Source organism: Carassius gibelio, chromosome A1 (assembly GCF_023724105.1).
Source record: "Carassius gibelio isolate Cgi1373 ecotype wild population from Czech Republic chromosome A1, carGib1.2-hapl.c, whole genome shotgun sequence".
NCBI classification, from domain to species: domain Eukaryota; kingdom Metazoa; phylum Chordata; class Actinopteri; order Cypriniformes; family Cyprinidae; genus Carassius; species Carassius gibelio.
This window is the reverse complement of record NC_068371.1, coordinates 29,424,287-29,441,782: the sequence shown is the minus strand read 5'-3', so window position 1 is coordinate 29,441,782 and position 17,496 is coordinate 29,424,287. Positions and strand designations below refer to the sequence as shown.

The 17,496-nt window shown below is 37.9% G+C and overlaps 1 protein-coding gene across 3 annotated transcripts in view; it reads left to right on the top strand.

Annotated features, from left to right (window-relative positions):
• LOC128017739 (SH3 and PX domain-containing protein 2A) overlaps positions 1-17,045 on the top strand; it is a 92,858-nt gene extending 75,813 nt beyond the window's left edge. For all 3 annotated transcript variants that reach the window (XM_052603217.1, XM_052603233.1, XM_052603226.1), the window contains 5 exons: positions 6,232-6,349; positions 6,657-7,036; positions 8,080-8,129; positions 8,229-8,348; positions 8,674-17,045. In XM_052603217.1, the coding sequence (XP_052459177.1) occupies positions 6,232-6,349; positions 6,657-7,036; positions 8,080-8,129; positions 8,229-8,348; positions 8,674-10,620 (2,615 nt within the window). In that variant the 3' untranslated portion in view covers positions 10,621-17,045. The remainder of the gene's footprint in view (positions 1-6,231; positions 6,350-6,656; positions 7,037-8,079; positions 8,130-8,228; positions 8,349-8,673) is intronic.
• The last annotated feature ends 451 nt before the right edge of the window (positions 17,046-17,496 follow it).

Sequence of the window (17,496 nt, the reverse complement as noted above, 5' to 3'; positions counted from 1 at the left end):
AGGTTGCTTAAAAGACACTAAATATCTTGGATAAATAAAAAAAAATCACCTTGGAAAAAACACAACGCAATGGTTTCCAAACAGCAGAGGTATTGGATCCTCAGTTGCAACTAAGAAAGTTCTAACAAAATACATTTGAGTCTTGACGAAAATTCTGTCGTTTACTCACCCGAATGACGTGACATACAGCCAAGTATGGTGACCCATACTCAGAATTCTGCATTTAACCCATCCAAAGTGCACACACATAGCAGTGAACATACACACACACAACAGTGAACACACACAAACCGTGAACACACACCCGGAGCAGTGGGCAGCCATTTATGCTGCTGCGCCCGGGGAGCAGTTGGGGGTTCAGTGCCTTGCTGAAGGGTACCTTAGTCATAGTATTGCATAGTATTGCCAGCCCAAGACTTGAACTCACAACCTTAGGGTTAGGAGACAAACTCTAACCACTAGGCTACAACTTCCCCATGCTCCTAACCAGTATTATTTCATTTTAAATTTTTAGGTACTGCACTTTCATATTCTACAGAAAGGGATGTTAGGCAATATTGCTTTTTTCCATATAGTGAATGGGGACCAAGAGCTGTAAGGCTCCAGAAATAACAAAAATACACCATGAAAGCACCATCAAAGTCATGATGTTGAATATTTTATAAGTGGATAATGACTTACATTTCTGTCTTTTCCTCGGGCAGTATTATTGTATGGCTGAAGTACACTCGGAATATAGCACAAAAAGTTGGTCCTTTTTGTCATTTCTGGAGCTTGAAATAACATGGTCTCCATTCACATTCAATCAGCCACATCAGGATTTTGCTAAGCTTCTCTTTTACTGTTATACGGAAAAAGAAAATTGCCAAGGGTTCAGCAAGATAAAAGGGTGAGCAAATGAAAAATTTTCATTTTTGGATGAAGTGTTAAAGTGTAGAAATCAGCTCATATGTAGACATTTAGCCTGCAGGATCTAGTAAGGCCTTTGATTAGTTTGAATTGAAGAAAGCAAGCAAGTTTTCAGAAAGATCAATATAATAGCTAGAATGATCTGTGTCTGCTATCTGTCTCTCTTTTAACTATTTTGAACACATCACAGTGGTTTTAGGTCACAGAGGCTGAGGGAGAAAATGCCTTTGTTGACGTGCTCCACAAGTGTATGCAAAACTGAAGTAATGTGTTCTGGAGCCACCTGACTTTTTCCACCATCTAGAATCTCAGTTTTGGCTCTTGCATTTTTACCCTGACATCTCTCGCTCCTGTTGATCTTTATTTATTCACACTATGACTTTCTTCTGTGGAACTCAAATGGAGATATCTGTGATCAGTTCTTCAAAATCTTGTTTATTGGTGGTTTTAGGTCAGAAGTTCAGGATGAGAACAGCAAAGGGGAAGTTTCTTCTCTGTCATATGCTCAATTATCAGATTTTCCCAGCTTGTCTGCTGCTGGGAAAGCATTAAGTGTTGAAAGAGAGTGACTAACCGCCCTGACCTCTGCTGCTGGCAGACTAAGTTATTCACTACTTAGAAAAACTAGATATAAGATATTCACCTCTTTTTCTGTTTCAACAATTCTCCCAATATTAATATCTTTTAGCAGAACTGTTTTTATTTCTCTTTTGCTTTCTTTCCTTTGCAAAATGTATAGCATTACTCTGAGCAGACTGTAGGCTATAATGGCAAAGAAAAAAAAACATATGATTTTCTTAACTGTAATAAATAATAATATATAAATAAATAAATAATAGTGATATTATTTACATTTTGGTTATTATTATTATTATTTATCACAGTAGTATTTGTTGTCGTACCATTAATATATGCTGAATAAAAAAACTGAAGAACTGAAATGTCCAGATGCATTACGGTAATTGTATTTTGGGGGAAATCATGGCGGGAAATTGTCACGATAATGCAACAGTGCTACAGGAGAAAAGGCTTCACGTTTGTAATGCAAATTATAATTAAAATATAATTAGTGCAAATGCAAAATATTGGCCTGGATCTGGACATGTTTGTGATTGATTGACCCTGCGATGTATTTCCTATGGAGTTCCAGCATTATTATGGTCTCTTGGGATTGTATTGCTCTGGTTCCATTAGTCCCACTGTCTCCAGGAGGGTTTGTTACAGTTTTTCTCAATCGCTTTGGTGCATTTCTTAGATCAAAAGTGCAATTCTTGATACTACTTGTACAAATTCCAAATCATCTAGTCACTTGTGCACATCATTAAAGCAATTTCTTATTCCTTTGAACAAATTGCAATTGCTTTTGTACATATTGCAATTGATAATGTACAAGTGTCAGCTTTTTTCCACATTTTCAATTGCTCATGTCATGTTGATCAAAATGTAGTAAATGGTTCTCTGTTGAATAGTCTTACCCCTCAAAATATCTAGGCATTAGTTCTTTGCATAAGCCATTACATGCAAAATTGTTGAACTATTTGTCATAAACTGTCAGGCATAGTTTTACACATTTTTTTTATTAGACTTTTTGTACAAAGATGTGAATTGATGAATCGTGCAGGTGAAATTGACCCTCACTCAAGGAATGTAAAGTGTTAGTTCAACCAACAATCAACCAGTTGTCTAAATTGCTCAAAGGTGCATCTCATGAACAATCAATTGGGAAGCATATATAGACAGACCACAACACAGAGTTGCAACTTTCCAACAATGGATGGACCAGGAAACGAACAGGGTCAACAGCCAGGAGGAAGAAGAGGAGCAAGGATGCGTGGTGGAAGGCAAAACAGAGGATGAAGCAGAAGAGGACATAGGCGCATATCTGATGACATAAGGGCCACTATTGTAGACCATGTTGTCAATCATGGCCTTACTATGGCTGAGGCGGGTCGAAGGGTGCAGCCGAACATTGGGAGATCAACCGTGTCCTCAATAGTTCAAACGTTTCGAAGAGAGAACCGGTATGTCCACCAATGTACAGTGCACTGTTACTGTATATAAGCAGTATACTGTATACTTCCTATAATGCTTCCTATTACAGTAGTCCACTTGTATTTCACAGCATACATAAATATACTCTATACAGATAGATACTGCACTTTACATCCACCCAACTGTATGTTTTACAGTAAAATGTGTTTGCATAATTTTTGTCTATGTGAAAGTGTGCAATGCATCACTGCATTTGTCCCCACATAGGACAGCAAAATTACCACAAACCGGTGGCAGAGGACGCCTTTTCACACCTCAACAGGAAGAGGCTATATGCACCATGGTCCGAGCAAACAATGCTATGAGACTCAGGGAAATACAAAGGACCATTATAGAAGACAACGATGTCTTTGAAAACATCCGTACTGTTAGCATCTCAACCATTGACAGGGTGCTGCATAGAAACCAGATGAGTATGAAACAGCTGTACCGTGTACCATTCCAAAGGAATGAGGACCGAGTTAAGGAGATACGGTACCAGTATGTACAGGTAAAACATATATCTATGTAACTATTTTACAGAATAATTTTATTGTGATACATAGTACAGTAAGCATAAACTGCACACACTTCCATCGCTGTGGAAGGAACATACAATATATGCACATTTTATGTCACTCTTCCTTACCAAAACTAATTCAACTGTGTCCTGGGATATAGCGTATAATGTAGTTGGAATCAAGTGAACCCTCTCACAACTTTGTATACATGGATGAGGCTGGCTTCAACCTGACCAAATGCAGAAGGCGGGGTAGGAATGTCATCGGTCAGAGAGCTACTGTGGATTTGCCAGGCCAAAGGGGAGGAAATATCACCATGTGTGCTGCTATTTCAGAGCATGGCGTCCTAACCCATATCCCCCTTATAGGACCATACAACACCCAGCATCTACTCAACTTTTTAGAGACTCTCTACAGGGCTCTCATCCCTGATGATGAGAGGGGTCTGTTTAGAGAGGATTTGCCAAAGTATGTTGTCATTTGTGATAATGTGAGTTTCCATCGATCAAACATCATAAGGCAATGGTTTGTGACCCACCCGAGGATGCTCATAGAATTCCTTCCACCTTATTCTCCATTCCTTAACCCAATTGAGGAGTTCTTTTCAGCATGGAGGTGGAAGGTGTATGATCATCAGCCACACACACAGATGACCCTGCTGGCTGCAATGGATGCAGCATGTGAGGACATCACAGTAGTTGCCTGCAGAGGATGGATAAGGCATTCCAAAAGATTCTTTCCACGTTGCATTGGAAGGGAAAATATCCGGTGTGATGTGGATGAGAATATGTGGGCCGACAGACAGGAACGTCTGGATGTGTAGAGACAGCACTAGAAACAGTGCTGCAGGCAAAGTTGTGCCTTAGGGGTGTTTCCTGTGTTTTAGTTTTTATTTTACTTTGTGCCCCTTGTCTTTTTCTTACTGTAAATTATTTTGTTGTTTTCTTTCATAAAGTAGCACTAGTACAGTTTTTCTCAGTCACTTTAGTGCATTTTTCAAAACAGAAATGCAATTTTCAAAACTACTTGTACAACCTCCACATCATCTAGTCATTAATACACATCATAAAACCAGTTTCTCATTCTTTTGAACAAGTTGCGATTGCTATTGTACATTCATGCAATTGATTACGCACATTTATCTGCGGTTTCCTACATTATCAGTTGCTAATGTCATGTTGCTCAAAATGTATTATACAGTTTTCTGTGCAATAGTCTTACCCCCCAAAACATCTAGTCTTTAGTTCATAGTATAAGTCATTAAATGCAAAATGGTTAATCTAGTTGTCATAAACTGCCAAGCACACTTTTTATTTGTATTTTTACACACTATTATTAGATGTTTTGTCAATTTGGCATGAATTGTGCAAGTGAATCTTTACTAATGAAGAGAATGTAGATGATAAACCAATGATAAACCATTTCTCTGAAATAGCTCAAAGGTTCATCTCATGAATCTTCAGTAGGAAAGCTTATACTGTATAGACAAAGGACAACACAAGAGTTACAAATTCTGAAAATGGAATTATTTTCATCTTTGTTCCCATATTTCCTTTTCTATATCACAATGGCATTGTAAAAGTATTTTTTATTTTTTTAGTTTTTTGGTCAGACCACTAGTAAAAGTGTAACTGGGAATTCTATCCAGTCTCTTTCAATCAACATCCCACAAACAGTAATGTGTAAATGTGTAGTTTTGAAATGGATATATGGCATACATAAGCATATGGCATACTGTTCAATACAGTAGTTTACATCAGAACATCCCTCCACTGTTAAATTGACAACATGACTAAGCAATTTGACTGTCTTATCCGTAAACTATGACACAAGGACTTGTCATTCTGATGGCACTGACATGTTCATTGACACAGATATTTATTTTTGAGAGATGAACTAAGGATTTTGAGCAAGAGACTGGCTTTTGCAGGTCATCCATTGTGTTTTGATATTTGTACGAGTTGTTTTGAGAAATGCACTTACTGTTTTGCAAATCTCAAGAATGATTAGAGAAATGTACCAAAGCGACTGAGAAAAACTGTAAAGCTGTGAAAAACAAAATCAATTTTGTCTCTTTCAATCAATAACCCACATAGAGTAATATGTATATAGTACTGTTGAAATTGATTTATGCCATAGAAGTGCAGCCTTGTGCATTTTCAGTACAGTAACCATCATCCAAACTGTAGCCTAAGTTTACATCTGGTAATACTGTCAAAGTACACACAGTTACATTGACAACATGCCTAAACATTTTGACGAGCTTGTTCGTGAACAATGACTCAATGACTTATCATTCTGATGGCACTGACATGATCGTTGGCATGAATATTTACTTTTGAGAGATGTACTAAGGATTTTTAGTGACTGACTAGCTTTAGAAACATATCTATTGTATATTGCAATTTGTACAAATTGTTCTGAGGAATGCACTTATTATTTTGCACATGTTAGGGATGATGTGAAAAACGCACCAAAGCGACTGAGAAAAACTGTAATGTTAATATTAATGACGAATTGTGAGATGATTGTGTTATTGTGCCTGTGGTGAAGGGTGAGTGTTGGAAGGGTCTTACTGCAAACTTAGCGGTTTTGCTTCTGCTCTGTTTCCCCAAAGAATGCCCTAAAATGTGTAAGTTTGAAAGTTAGCAGTTGAAACCATTTGTCAGCCTCTTTCAGACCGCAGAAAAGGCAAAGGCCCAAGTACGAGAAAGACAGAGAGAGAGAGAGAAAAAAACCTTTCTCATTCTTTTCCCTAATCTCTTTTTAGAGGAGAAATATGTCACTGTCCAGGCATATACCAGTCAGGGAAAGGATGAGATCGGGTTCGAGAAAGGAGTAACCGTGGAGGTCATCCAGAAGAACCTGGAGGGATGGTGGTACATCAGGTAATCAATCTGGACCTCAAACCTTAAGGTGGTATGTTGTGGAAATGTTTTTCCTGTGTGTGTGTGTGTGTGTGTGTGTGTGTGTGTGTGTGTGTGTGTTTACATTAGTTACATCAGTGTGTATGTGACATCCGTTTTACATCAGGGGAGATATGTGTCCATAAAGAGCACTAGGACATCTTAAAACATTATGCTGACCTCTAGTGGTCAGTATGAGAATGGTTAATGCATGGAGTGATATACTTGAATAGTTCTTATTATTTATTTCCCTGACTGGAAAGATAATACTTCTACTAATGTGTTGCAGGTATCAGGGTAAAGAGGGCTGGGCCCCAGCCTCATACCTTAAAAAACTGAAAGATGACCTTTCCCCAAGGAAGAAGACGCTGACAGGCCCTGTGGAGATTATCGGAAACATAATGGAGATCAGTAACCTCCTCAGTAAGAGGGCTGTAAGCGAGAAGGACATTCAAACTGACGGAGAGGCCATCAGCCCTGAGCGCCACATCTCCAAAAGTGAAATCAGTTTACCAATCACACATGCCCCAGAGGCTGGAGTGGCACCCACAGTGGTCGCTGGTTTGGGAATGAACTCTGGATCTAGCGCCGCCCTACAGGAGAACAAGAGCAGGGCAGAGTCGGGGTCACCTGCCATAGCCCGGGTGGCACCACACAGAGTTGAGATAGGTGAGAAAACAGTAGGGTTATGACATGTTTAACTAGATTTATACTGCACTCACATGTTCAGAATACACTGTAACTCAAAGTATTTATTCATGTTAAATCACTTAAAAAAATTAAAAAAACAAACACCTGAGTTTCTGTAGTAATTATAGTACAATTTTATTATATTATTTTTTAACCAAAAAAAAAAAAAAAAATACTGCAAACTGAATATGATCATTTTTTTCTATATTATGTTATGATTATATAGCCTTATTTTCCTGTTATTTTTGCACACAGGATTTGATGCCATAGGTAACATTTCTTTGTGGTAAATTAATGTTTCCTAACATTTTGTCTGGGTGTTGTGTACCTTGATAGTGACACATCACTGTCTCTGTTGCTCAGCATTCAGCGAATCAACTGCTGTTTGCTTGCTATTTGTTTGTTCTTGTGTTTACTTATTTATTTGTCTAATGCCAACACTACACAGTACAGCTGAAAGAAATCTCATAGTGCTGTACTGCTCACGTTACATGACTTTCATTCTTGTAAATTTTTTTTGTTGTGGATGCTACAATGCACACACTATTATTCCACCTTAACAGGTTCTTAGCAGACGCCACACAATCCCCAGAAATCCTGGTTTTGGTCAAACCTCGCAGTGACTGATGTGACTGCAGTTTATGTTGTATGCATGGCACTTTGTGCTAAAAACCTGAAAAACTAAAAAAGTTTTCTTATTGGCTATTGCTTAATATTCTCACTACTTCATAACCAGAACACACTCCATACAATATTTCCTTCAAAAAAAAAAAAATCTCTTTCTAAAAATATGCTTGTTGTGAACGCATGCTTGAGTGTTTTGGAACATGTCTCTAAACTTATCGTTCATAATGAGGTTTACTGATGGCACTGTAATCTAGTTTGGATCCAGTTTTTTAGAAACTACAAAGCATTTGTTGGCGAAAGGAAAACTGTGAACTCTCCTAATTTGATTACGATACAGTAATATTTGCTGTATTGAGCTGAGAGACAGTTAATAACGTTTTGTATTCAACTGGCAGGATCTCCAAACCTCAGACATAAACCTCCTCCTCGAAGAGATACAAATCTGGTAAGTTAAGCAGACCAAATTCTTTTACAATTATTTCAAATTCATAGAGAGCAGCTTTTACTTATTAGACAGAACTGTCTTTTCTCTTCAATACTTAAGGCATTCCAGTTACCCAAACCTCCAGAGGCCCCTACAGTGGAAGCAGAGTACTACACCATAGCAGAGTTTCAATCCAGTATCTCAGATGGCATCAGCTTCCATGGAGGACAAAAGGCTGATGTAAGGCAGATTTATCCATACTATAATAAATGATTATTTTATTTAAAAAAATAAAAATTAACATGAACATCTTTTGACTAATAAAAATATGAAAAGGTAGAAATACACAGCGGAGTCAAAACGTTTCAGACTACATTGACTATAGTATTTATTTATTTCAACCTTAATGAAAACTTTTTTTTTTGTTTTTATTAAAAAATTCAAACAATTTTGTCACATTTAGTGTAAGATATGCATTTTCATTTGTGGTCTTAGTTGGTTGAAACCCACTTTGTAATAAATATATGCCTTTGTATTATATAAACATGTAATATGTGGTCTTCAGGTCATAGAGAAGAATTCTAGTGGTTGGTGGTATGTCCAGATCGGGGATATGGAGGGCTGGGCACCATGTTCCTTTATCGATAAACGCAAGAAGCCCAACCTGAGCCGGCGAACCAGCACACTTACCCGCCCTAAAGTTCCACCCCCTGCTCCACCAGTCAAGAAACCAGACTCAGAGGAATCATCTTCTCTGGCTAGCTCTGCCTCCAAAGCTCCAGAATCCCCCACTCAGCGTGTCTATGAGGAGCCGGAATATGATGTTCCTGCCATTGGTTTTGACTCCGATCTGGAAAGCAATCCTCCAAAACAAAAAACAAATAATTCCCCGAAAACAGAGCCTCGTAAGTTTGTAATTAAAAGCAATCCAGCAGCTGCTGAAAGGATTGCACAGGCTGGTAAAGCCTCGCCTTTACTAAAAGTGATGACTTCCCCCTTGAGGAAAAGAAACTCATTGGAGAATGTCAATAAGGAAGAGGTGATTTATGAAAATGAAGGATTTAGGTTTTCCTCTGATGACTTTGCCAGTGGTCGCGATTCAGATACCCCAAGGAGTCTCACATTGGGTCGTAAACCCTTCGGGTCCTCCTCTGGAGGAGGGAAGCCCCTCCGGAAGGTATCGCCGGATCTAAGCCGGAGTCACTCTCTTGGCCGTGCTGAGAGACACACCTCCAAGTCATCATCAGATGAATCAGGACGCAATCCCAAAAGAGAGCCTGTCATGCGAAAAGATGTAGAGATTCGGGTTGGTCAAAGTCCCTTAGCCAGGCCCAAACCAGTGGTTCGACCCAAACCTCTGCTTACAAAATCAGAATCCCAAAGTCCTGAAAGAATGGACATCAGCAGCCTACGCCGCCAGCTTCGCCCCACCGGGAGTCTTCGGCAAGGTGCACTCCGTGCAGTACGAGGTGGTGAAGATTCCGAGACTGCTTCCGTTGTCTCCTCTGAGGATTCTGTCTCCTCAAGAAGTACCTCCGATCTCTCCAGCGCCTATTCCAAAGGTAGCCGAGGTGGGGAATCTGACCATGAAAGTGTGCTCTACAGGACCACAGATGCCTATGAACGAGCCCAAGAGTCAGAGGTCAGCTTCCCAGCTGGTGTGGAGGTTGAGGTACTGGAGAAGCAGGAAAGTGGATGGTGGTATATCCGTTGGGGCGATGATGAGGGTTGGGCACCTACTTTCTATTTGGAGCCAGTCAAGCGTACCCATAACGTTGGTGTACAAGAATCCCCTAATGGTCCTCTTGTTGATCTTAGTAGCACCAACAAGTCCAACAGCCTCGAGAAAAATGAGCAACGTGTTCAGGCACTCAATAACCTAAACCAGCAGAACATGAGGAGTATGAGCAACCCTAGTCCACCAATCCCATCCAAACCACCAGGGGGTTTTAGCAAACCAAACCCAATGCTGAACGGTTCAGGCGTACGGATGCGTAACGGTGTTCGTCAGGCAGCAGTGCGACCGCAGTCAGTGTTTGTGTCTCCACCACAGCCTCTGAAGGACACCAACATCCACACAGGGTCTTTGAGAAGAAATGAATCACTGGGCGCAGGCGACCACTTGAGGTCCACAGGCGGCGTAAGGCGAAACTCCTCCTTCAATACTGTTCGACCGCAGCCGGTGACCGATGTACGGGTCAGGTCTGGGACCACCATTACAGTACCCGCCGGAAGTTCAAGTCCCCTGACTGCCCAGAGAAACGGAATTCCAATCTCTACAGTAAGACCCAAGCCCATCGAGAAGACGCACCTCATTCACAACAACCTTCGAGAGGTTTACGTATCTATTGCTGACTACCGTGGCGACGAAGAGACCATGGGTTTCTCAGAGGGCACTAGTCTTGAAGTTTTGGATAAGAATCCAAATGGATGGTGGTACTGCCAGGCTCTCGATGGCTTACAGGGACGTAAAGGCTGGGTACCATCTAACTACCTGGAGAGAAAAAAGTAATTCCCCAAAAATGTTTTAAACATGCACAATTGTAATCAAAATGTAAAAAGACGAACTGACTGAAGGACTTTTGGTTTGAAACGAGACAGACAGAGCCTTTTAGAAAGGAGTTTACATTCAAACTAGAGTAATGCAGGTGAATGTTAAGCAAAATACCTGCCATAACTTTATGCCAAATTGGTGCCTTCGTACATCTTTCACTAAATGTTAAGAGGAATGGGTCAAATGCCAGTGAAGCAATGAAAATACCAAATTTCAACTTAGTGCCATAGGCCTACAAGTACAGAGAGCAACAAACATATTTTTGTTACAACATTAATGAGAGAAAGGGATAATTTCATCATAGGTGCATAACAAAAAGTGCAAATCCAATCGGAAGCACAAGAAATTCCTGTAAAAAACATTTTAAACAAAGAACCAACATCAATTGTTGTATTCACATTGAGTGCACTCAAAGAAGCAAAGCATAACTTTGATTGTCGTTTTTTTTTTTTTTTTTTTGAGTTGATTTTTGTTACAGTATATCTTCCTTAGAGATGTATTTCTGCTTTCTTGTAACATCATAACACATCAAAACTGAGTCACATCCTGTCCTGATCAGTTGCTGGTCATCATTTGTGTTTCCCATTCTTTAAATATGCACAGGCCAAAATGAATAAAACATGTTAAAAGAAAATAGTCTGTGAAAGCTACATGCATAGATCACCTCATGCCCACTTAATTAGTAAGTTTAGTTTAAAAGGTGCATGTTTATATGGGAGGGTAGATGGCTTCAGAGGACAGGAGATTAGATATTGCTGCTGTGTGTGCTAAATCTGTTAATTCAAGAAATCAGGACTGGAAAATCTTTTGTTTTGTTCAGCATTTTATCCCAGGGAAGTAGTGACATAACATTGAGCCCAAAATGTGATCTCACCAAAGAAGAATTATGGTGCATTCAAGTCCTCCTGGGAAGTTCGTACGCACGAGGTGGGAAGTCGTGCTTATGACGGCATGTGCGTTCAAGTCACTTTGGTCGGAGCAAGATGGCGGAGTACATTTCTCTTAATTAAAAACACAAAAATACAGCAATGTTCTTAAACTCTTGTTGTAGAAAATGAAGAACAAAGAAATGTGCATTAGGTATACTTCGTTTTTTAATGTTTTAAATTATTTTATTAAGCCACTGCCAACTTTATTGTTACAATTTGCATTGTTATATTATAATGCCATCATATTATGCATCGTCGATTAATTTACTGCGCTGTAACTAGAAAAACGCCTGACAATATCACAGCTAAATACCTTTAAGTATTGTATATTCCGCCATGTTAATCACTGACACGCCCCCAACTCGTACAGATCGGGGCTTAAAGAAAATCCCGAGCTCCTCACTGGTATTTACGATATTGTGGTGGCGTTCATGTGCATTCAACTCGTAAATACGATCTATACGAGATGACTTGAACGCACCATTACAGACACAATTGCAAGTTTGTTTTAGAGTTAGTATTTATTTTATGGGTACAAATAAATACAGTGTATTCAGCAAAACTTAAACGAGGTTTCAGAACTGAGAACAAAGTATATTTAATTGTTATATCTGGACGCACTTGATTTTTTTTTTTAACCCAAAGAAAAGCACATTAATATGCAATATGCTACATAACGATATTGCTGGGCAGTATTGAATCAGTGTAAACTACTATGTTTGATTTTCTGTTGGCAAAGATATTAAAATAGGTTCACCAACTTTATCTTAGTCCATGGTCCAATCTTTCATTCTCTTCTTTATAGATATCTGAGCTCAGAATGATTACATCCCCCTTACTCGATCAAATACTATTCATTAACAACAGCATTAAACAGCTGATGTTCAAGACTGCTGAAATATTTTTCTAATGAATAGTGGGAGCTCTTAATTGAGTTTACTACTACTTTTATTTGATTTGGTTTTCTGCTGGACAGTACTTTTAACAGTTAAAACATCAATTACCTGCTAGATTGCAGTTATATTCTATTAAGCAGAAAATAGTTTATTTTGTCTTGTTTGTTGGTTGTTGTGTGATCACACACGGACAATAATGATGAATGAAGTCGTTCATTTGTTGTAAATCAATGCATTTTAGCTTTTTTAATGCACTGGTTCAAAGATGCAGTGTAATTAATCAGCACATAAGTTATTTTTTGTTGTATTTATAATTTGTTATGTTTTAAAAAAATAATTAATACTGTTTTGATAAGATGCCATTTTATTGGCATTTGACGCTCACTTGAAACTTGAAACTTTTGGTAGTTCTGTAGTAATTGGCTACTGCTATTCTGTGCTTTTTTTGTTTTGTCTTTTATGGCTTCTATTAATTAGGGCAGATGAATAGTGTCTCCTACTTTAATAAAATTGGAAGTAGATTTTTTTTCAAAATTTAAATTTTGTGATCATATCTCCACCCTGTGGAAACATATTTTCACCTAAATTTTTAAATCTGAAATGCATTTTCAACCAAGCTGATTGCTGCACCTTTAACAACTGTGGACACTTCCTTTCTCGTTATTGATCCACATATAATGCCAGATTATTTAAAAAAAATATTATTTTATAAAATTTTAACATCATCATATCTCTCCCATAAAATTAAATAGATGCTACAAAAAAGAAATCTGAATAAAAATCAATCAGTTCTTCAAATTAAAAGCCTGCAGTAAAATGGGAACGATCAAATGACATAACACTTTATAATTAAAAACAGCAGGGCTCTATAGTTATATAGTATATGTGGATCCCTAATTGTGACTGGACTGAGTGTTTCATTTAAATGTATAGCATAAAAAAACAGCAATAATGGGATTTCAAAGTTCTAATTTGGGTGATTTTGTTTTGAGCTTTTACATTTGAAAATGAAAATGAAGCCATTGCACTCGCAGTTGTAACTTTCTTTTTGACGATGGCATTACAGAAATGTGTTGACTCACTACAAACGCAGCGCTTGTGATGGATGTTGCTAAGCTCCAATAACACTTTGCTCTTTCTTCATTTGCGCCTATACAATTTACAAAGGAACTGTTAAGAGTCAAAATAGTTCTTATCTTATGTTACTTGTGTATCTGCTAGTTTTGTTTATGTGTTCTTTATTTATTTAAATTTTAATGTTTTTTTTTTTCAGGAACAGTATTGCGTTTTACAGTTGTTGTTTTTTTTCCTATTCTTTCTCCTTTTCACTGTTGACATTACTCAGATGGAATTAGGAAATGTGCAATACAAAAACAGGCATCTCACCAGTTAAGAACCATTGTATTAAAGAAAACGTTGTTTTTTTTTCTCCAATTCAGAATATATCAATGTGTGTTCAAATATGGTATGCTCAATTTTAAAACGCCCTGATAGATGGAAACCTTCAGTCTACCAGCCAACCATAACTCTTTTTCTGCTTTCATACTCTTTTTTTTTTTTTACTTAGTAAAACCTGTGAGTGACCTCACAAGCCCATGGTGAATAAGTATGGAAATAATAGGGAAGCATGGGTATATCTAATTCTCTGAGGCATTTGTCAGTTCAGCATGTCAAATCACAAATTTGAGATTTTGGGGCAAATCCATCAACAGCTATATGAGCACAGCACCACACTGCCAACTTCTCCACATTCGCTTCCTCTATCACCATGACAAGCTTTATCCTAAATCCCAATCGACTTACATAATGTATCATTGTTGGATTTCTTTTTCAATTTTGTTTAGTCTATTCTTAAAATCCAGGTTTAACCAACCCGATCTCACGTACATTTTTCACGAGGTGGCTTATTCGTAAGAATTTGTACGACCACACTTGTACAAATTCATATGATTGTTGCCAAATCGTACGTATTTTACGAGTTGCACAATTCGTATGAATTTGTACAAATGACCTACACCTAACCCTGCCCCTAAACCTAACCGTCACTGGGGTTTAGAGAAATCATATAAAATCGTACGAGTGAGGTCGTACAAATTCGTACGAATAAGCCACCTCATAAAATACGTACGAATTGGCCGTGAGATAGCGTTGGTTTAACTTTACACACCTTTTTACACCTTCATAAAATAATGTGGACTGCATATATTTGCTTCTCTTCCTGTCTGAATTCAATATCTGAGCTTACGCCTTTGAATTGAAATGCTTTTACTGGGAGTTTGAACGTAAGAGTGGAGAATTTAACTTTGGTTAAAAATGAGGTGGGTTATGTGTGACTGCCTTTGAGTTTTTGATAAAGAGAAGCTTTTTTATGAGAGTTGAAATGTCTTCACCTTTCCTTATTTAACAGGCCCTCTAAGGTGTAGGTTTGCTATAGTTTCTTGCTTAATGTTGTGTTTTCTTTTCTGTTTACCTTTTATATGATCACATTACGATATTAAAGGGTTACTCCACACAAAAATGAACATTTTGTCATTATTCACTGTTGTTTCAAATCCAAAAAAACCAATGCATTGTTTGCTTTCAAACCAAAGAGTAAATACACATAAAAAACGTATCCTTGTGCTGCGGCTGCGTACACCTCAGATTCGACAAAATGGCACTACGCTGATTTGGAGAGACACAGAGGAGAGGAATTTGGGACGACATGGGGGTAAGTGAATAATGACAAAATTTTCATTTTGGGATGCAGTTTCCCTTTGAGATTTCAGATTTTTTTTGAGAATATATTGGATATATTACAGGAATGTTTCAGGTTCTGTGACATGGTGTTGAAAATAATTTCAACCCAACCAATCTCTTGAGAAAATGTAACTATTTTTATGAGGTATAGTGATTTTGCATGAATGTCATTAGGGCAGAAACATGTTTTTAGAAAGAAAAAAAAGGACGTTTTTGTTTCACCATCAATTCGAAGATCCATGCATTTGTATGATTTGTACCGAAACGTACAGTTGTAAGAAAAATAAGTCAGCACAAAGGTCCACCTTCATGAATTCATACAATGTGATTCATACTGAAATGTACAAATTTCAGAGAACAAAAGCATTGAGATCCACCCTTAATTGTAAGCATCAATGGGGTAAAACCACATTGTAAATTTTTTTTTTATATAGTTAGTTTTCAGATTGGTTTTCAAAGTATACAACACTTAATATTGAACCTGGAACATCCCTTAAACTCCAGAATTGGAATAGAAGAATGGATTGTGGGTGTATTTTTCCTGTTTGTTTGGTGTATTCTGCGATGGTTTGTGAACAGTAGTTATTAAATGGTGGAAAGAGAAGGTTAACAGAGGGAATGTTTGTTTATGATGCTGGAATAGAAGGGAATCCAGTCAGGTAAAGCTAGACATGATAAAACTGCTCTAATGGGCACGAAGAAGTGTTCCCTGTGGAAAGAAAAGCGAGGCTTTTTACGATAATTAGCACTTCAGAGAAGCTTCCCGCTAGCAGCAGCTCATTATGATGTCACAGTGGCACTGCATTGTCATAATAGCACTAGTGAGGCTCAGTGTTCTAGAAACACACTTGTTATGTCTGTTGGAAAACTGGCTGCAACTGAATTCAAACGGGAAACCTTGTCTCCGAAGGCCATTGTTTCTCAAAACTCAGATCAGATGACGCGATAGATTGATAAGAGGAATCATTTGAGATTCCTGCGTCAGTGATTGGCTTGATTTACTGAAGCGTCTATATGTCATGTTGGTGTATAACAAAAGTTGAAAGAATGTACGTTTGATTGTTTCGGATGTCATTTTAAAGGCTTGGAATACCTGGGATATGTTAGGGAATGTATGTGTACTCGCTGTGATGTATGAAGTGCTTGAAAGGAGTTTGGAAGGTTTTATTTCTCTTTCTCTGTGTTAATTAGCATTTTTTGATCAGATGCATCAGTGTTTGGTGTGAGGCAGCAGGGTGTGTTTATGTGTTCACTTTGATGCGAACAAGTGCAGAAAGGGAACATGCTGCGGACGTCTGATCTCTTGCTGTTTTCTGTCCCTGTCTCTGCTTGGCTGTCTGCACTAATTACCATTCTTCTCCACTTAATTAACAGACACAAAAACAGCACGTGAACAGCCTTTGAACTCTTCATTATTATTTCAAAAAAATACTTTTTAATCAATGTACTGCTCAAGTGATTTGTCAAGCAAAATTGAATTCTCAGACAGGAAGTGAAGATGCCTACATTAATGTGCCACAATGTTATTTTGTTACAGACCATTGGATGTAAGGAAAATTTTCAAACCCCTCTTGTCATAAGAAATGATAGTATGATAGCCTTTCAATGATAGTATTCAACGCTCAGCCAAAATCTACATTTTGTCGGCCGCTTCAGCTCTATAGCTTCGGCTTTTAATTTTCAGCATTTTTGTTTTGTGTGTTTTTTGTTTTGTTTTGTTTTTTTATTTTACATATTGTTTTTGTACCTTTTTATGTTTACATTGTATCTTGCATTGTCCTAAAGGAAAAAACAATAAAATGTATCCTCCTTGTTCTTATATCTTACTGTCATGCTTTGGTCTACATTAACCAGAGAACATTCATCTTTCATAGATTTATATGCAGAGATTTTAGGAGTCAGGTGTTAGACAGTCAAGGATTTAAGGATCGTGTCTCTAAATCCAACACCCCATTTGTCTTTTTCAGTTGAACACGATGGAGCAACGATTGCTAGTTCTAAATACATAAATACAAACACTAAATAAATAATCTTCATGCATTTTTGAAACCGCATACTAACATACTACTTTTACTATTTTTGCAGTATGCAACATATTTTCTGTTTGCATGGCATGGATTATCTAAATGACATTTGCAAAATTGTGTATAAAACACTGGAGTAAAATATATCCCACAGTGCAGTGCACAATGCTTGGCCTCTAATTAATAGTATGAACTGGAAGTATAGTTACAGTGATTGTATCCTTGTTTTGACTTTAAGTGGAATGC